The sequence below is a fragment of the Loa loa genome (genome assembly GCF_000183805.2).
Source record: "Loa loa unplaced genomic scaffold supercont3.746, whole genome shotgun sequence".
Lineage (NCBI taxonomy): Eukaryota > Metazoa > Nematoda > Chromadorea > Rhabditida > Onchocercidae > Loa > Loa loa.
In genome coordinates, this window is record NW_018108926.1 from 6357 (window position 1) to 11288 (window position 4932).

General features: G+C 24.2%; 1 protein-coding gene across 1 annotated transcript in view; it reads right to left on the reverse strand.

Moving 5' to 3' along the window:
- The window catches only part of LOAG_18957 (hypothetical protein), an 8094-nt gene that overhangs the window by 1840 nt on the left and 1322 nt on the right, over positions 1-4932 (reverse strand). The window contains exons 2-10 of the mRNA XM_020451618.1: positions 2984-3153; positions 2572-2683; positions 1945-2049; positions 1657-1805; positions 1346-1514; positions 962-1198; positions 597-736; positions 371-472; positions 28-153 (exon numbers count right to left, since the gene is read on the reverse strand). Coding sequence (XP_020304583.1) covers positions 28-153; positions 371-472; positions 597-736; positions 962-1198; positions 1346-1514; positions 1657-1805; positions 1945-2049; positions 2572-2683; positions 2984-3153 — 1310 coding nt within the window. The remainder of the gene's footprint in view (positions 1-27; positions 154-370; positions 473-596; positions 737-961; positions 1199-1345; positions 1515-1656; positions 1806-1944; positions 2050-2571; positions 2684-2983; positions 3154-4932) is intronic.

Sequence of the window (4932 nt, forward strand, 5' to 3'; positions counted from 1 at the left end):
GGAAAAAATGAAGTAAGTGTAACTTACAAAGAGTTAGCGAAACGTGTACGTGGATTCAAAACGTGACTACCGTAAATGTCTACTGGAATAGTGCTGTCATTTCCTCGTGGAAAAAACGGATCTTCCTCGTCCACTTCTACGTAATCTGATTGCCTAAAATGCAAAAATTGAAACATTTGAATTGAATTTTTATCTCATCTATTTTTTTGGTTTAAAAAAAAAAGTGCAATTTAAAATTTTATATTCACAAGCTACTACATTTTCGATATGATTTCAACTACAGACTGTATTTAACTGATTTCATTGAAAGCTTAACATATATATTTAAAATCAATTTTTAAATTTGTCTTCAAATCATAGAAATACTTACAATCGAGCGAATAAATGCCAACTTTTGGATACAATAAGTAGAAGTGTGAATAAGAATGCTTCAAGTAGAATTAAACAATACAACAAAATCGATGATCCAATACTGTAAAAGTGAAAAAAAAAAATCTTTTAAAAATTAATTAAATAAAAATTTAATTTGTACTATTTCATTGAATACATGCAAATATTTTCTTAAATATTTCAACAATTTTATAACCATTACTTACATTCCATCAACACAAAAACTACGTTCCATAATTAACATATCCTTGTGATAAGTATAACATGAAACCGTTGTTTCAAGTGATCCCATACTTTTTAATGCAACTGTTATGCCATCATTAATTATCTTAACCTGTTCGATGAGCTGAAATTGATAATTTATCAGATAAGTAAAAATGAATAGTTATACTTTTAAGTTTGTGAAATTCGATCCGATAAATTGAATCAATCTTCATTTTACAATTCATTTCCCTTTCATCCTTTCTTTCTCTAACCAATTCAATCAAATTATTATTTACACGATCTTGATGGATGTTAAAAACAAAATTTAAAAAAAAAAAAAAGAAAAAATCAAATTAATTTATATTACCTCAACTACTTCCCTGCTATTATTGAATAGTATTCCAATTTTGGAATCAAATTTTTGGCTCATTTCTCGTACATCCGATAGTTCCTTACTGATTTTATCCATATGGATTACACTTGGTAAATTATCATGATTAACTGTTGGATTACATTTTCGATAAAATTCAAACAATGCCATAGTTTCATTTGACATATGTTCCCGAATGAATTGAGTACCATCTGCGCAAAAATCTACTAATGCCTTGAAAAAAAAAAAAAATTGAAAATTCTTTAAACACATAAATAAATTAATAAATATTAGAATTCAATCATTAGCAAACAAAAATTATATGGAATTCAAGAAATTGGGAATAAAAAAAAAGAAAAGAAAAAGATAAAATAATTAAACCATAGATGTTGGAAATATAACAGCTAGTAATAGCCATCCAACAATAAAAATTGCAAAACCAAGACCGGAAAATACCACTGCGCCTTTTCGTGATTGCCGACAAAACGCAATAACACCAGCAAAAAGTACGATAAGCATAATTGAAAGTAAAGTTGCACAAAGAACCCATCTAAAAGTAAACTACAGTAATATTTGACAATAAGTATTAAAGAAAAAAAAAGGAAAATATTATGAAAATATTTTTATTTCAAATATTTCCATCAATCTCTATTCTGCAAAGAAAAAAAAAAAAGGAAAGTTAATTTAATTACCTTTCTAGCTCAATTCGTTGCGTATAGAGTGAACTACGTTCAAAAAATACATTTCCTGATAATACTTTCCTGAGAAAGGTCAAATCTATGCCCAATAAATCGACTTTTTGCGATACAGAATCCAATACTGTTATAAATTCATGTAAGGCCTAAAAAAAAAAAAAAATGAAAAGAATGAAAAAAAACATTTGCAATATTTTTTTTAACCGTTGAAAAAATTTCACCATTTTTAAATAATTAATTAGTGTAAGAAAAAGAAAAAAAATTTATAAAATTTAAAAATTTAACCGTTTTATTTATATCAGCCGTTTTTTCTGCTGCATTTTCTACAGCTGTTGATAATGTATCGATTTGTTTAACGGTTTTCAAACAATAATCATTCAATAAATTTGACTAAAAATTAAGAAATTAAAAAGAACATGCAAACTTTACAACAATATGAATTAATGATTAATGATTTTTTCCTTTCCTCTCTCTTCCTCTCCCTCTCTCTCTCCCTCTCTCTCTTTTTGAATACAGAATATGCTAGCTATCAAATGAAACTATTTGAGCAAAATTTGTGACATACAAGAAATTTGCAATTAAATCATTGGGAATGCTTTCATTTGAATGATATGTAATAGTAAATTTCATTAAATTTTAATTTTAACCAAATATTTTGTAAGAATTGTTAAAAATTATTTCCATTTTTTTAGCAAATTATTCGTTTGTTTTAAGAAAATGATCAATGAAATGAAATGAAAGATGCGTTCAAACAAGAATAAGAAAATCATGGAATAAGCAGAAATAAAACAAAAAAAAACCGAAGCAAATAATTTTATAAATAATTAATCATTTTTGAAATTATCAAAACATGAAAAAGTTATATTTTATTAGTAACCACAAAAGAAAAAAAAAAATTGCAAATAAATAAACCTGTGAATCAGCAAATAATAAATTCCGTGAGATATCTTCAGCACTGGTAATTGAATTCATTATACTTCGATTCAAATGTTCATTGCCAAATAAGCATATTCCAAGACAAAAGCTAAAAGTTTCCATAATTATTGTTATGCTTAAATTCGAATAAAAATTAATTTTTTACACAATGCAAAATTTAGTTTAAAAAAAAAGTAAAAATAAACGCTTACAAATAGGAATATTTCATGGATTAAAAATTTACGAAAAGTTTGCAAATCTAATATTTACCTTAAAAATTTTCCATTATTTTATAGATTAACTTTAAATCATATGAAATTATTTCATCTATATGATATGGTATACAATAAAAATTATGAAACTTGTTAAATTTTAATTTTAATTAAAAATAAAAATTATGATAACTTACAAGCATATAATGCTAATAATGAATAGTACGAGTGATAGTTGACGAACTCGTCGTCTTGATTTTACATTTGTATCTTGCTTGATGCAACATTGACAAATCCATGTTATGGTAATTGTCAACAATAATGCTGCACCAATGAAAAGGAATGCACCAACAAACAAAAACAATGACTAAAATTAAAATTAACATTTAAATATTTCTCATAAATATGATGTTAATTTTTTGAAATAAAAAAAAAAGAGAAAATTAGACTATAATATAATAATATATAAATGGTATAGTATAAATAATTTTGAACTAAAATTTGATATTATAAATTATAAAATTTATATCTTCAAAGTTATCATTTTAAATGTAGCAATGAATAAAATATGCGATTAATGTTCCTTTAAAAATTCTCCGGAAAGGGAAATTTTCAGTTTAGTCATCTAAATGGAATAGAAATTGCTTTCTTTTTCTTTTCTTTTCTTTTCTTTTCTTTTTTTTTTTTAGATAAAATAACCTTTAGTCTAGTTTTAGTGCTTAGTAAATGACATAAAATCTTTTGATGATTTTTAGATGCCTCTTTTTTTTTTTCCTTTTCCTATATGTGTGGGAAAAGCAAAAGAAGGAAAAAAAAAAAAGTCATTTAATGGTCGAATTTGCATTGAGAAAGAGGAAGTAGGAAATAAACTATCGTAAAAAAAAAAAAAACTAAGCCAAATAATCAAAAAATACCACTAATATAAATTGTCAAAATTTTTGCAAATATTTGAAAATTTTTATTACAAATGTTAAAATGCAATAAAATTATTTTAAAAAATTATTTTTACAATACAAATTTAAAACAAATAAATGAGAAGCAATTATTTTTAAAATAATAAATGATTACAAAGGAAGGAAAAAACAAAAAAAAAAAAAGAAATTTATGAATGTGTTAAATTTATACGAATCAATTCCTTGTTTAACATACGGATAATAATCAAAGGAATTTTAATCTGAAATACATTTGACAACAAAATTTGAAGAATAAAATTAATCTTTGCTCTTCAAATAATTTACAAAAAAGGTGTGCGTTTATTCGTCATAATTTTTAAATTCGAAATTTATTCATTTTGAAAATTATTTTCCTTTTTTTTTTTTCGAAATAACTTATAAATACATTTTCCTAAAATGTAACATATTCGTATAGCTGAAGAGTTATTGAAGCAAAAAAAAAGAAAAAAAAGAAAAAAAAACAAATTTTTATCAAAAAAAAAAGAAACAATGAATTTCAAATTCATCAAAAAAAAAAATTTGCTTAATCAAAAAAAAAGAGAGAAAGAAACCCATTTTTATTTCAGGTTTTAAAATTTTTTAACATGCAATATCTTTGCCTAATTATTTTTTTTTCCTGTCAAATGAGTATGAAATAATTAATTGCTTTTATATGATTTACTACAATTGTATTTTGATAAAATAATTGGCGACGTACGGTTAAACAGCTTGTCAATTTGTTAAGCTTGAATAATCTAAAGCAAACTTTTACATTTTTTAAAAATTTCAACAAATTTGAATTAAAAACTAATTTTAATACAGATAAAAAATATACATATATATCAATGTTTCCTTTTTTTTTTATGAAATTGCCAATATCGAAAAAGGCTTCGGTTGTTGCATTAATCATTTAGCATAGCGCTTTCAATCATCAAAAATGAATTTGAAAAACTAAAGAGAATTGAATGAGAGAAAATATTTGATGATGAATCATACGGTCAATCATCATAATCAAATTTGCTCATCAATTCTGTCAACAATAGGACTCTCGTCTTATTCCACTCTCGTGCTTGCTAATTCCGGAAAACATATCACATATCCCGTCAAAATTTCATCCTTTTTTTCAATCTTTTCTCCTCCATCACTTAATATAAATAAACAACAACAACAAACAACAACAAACAACAAACAACAACAAACAACAACAACAAACA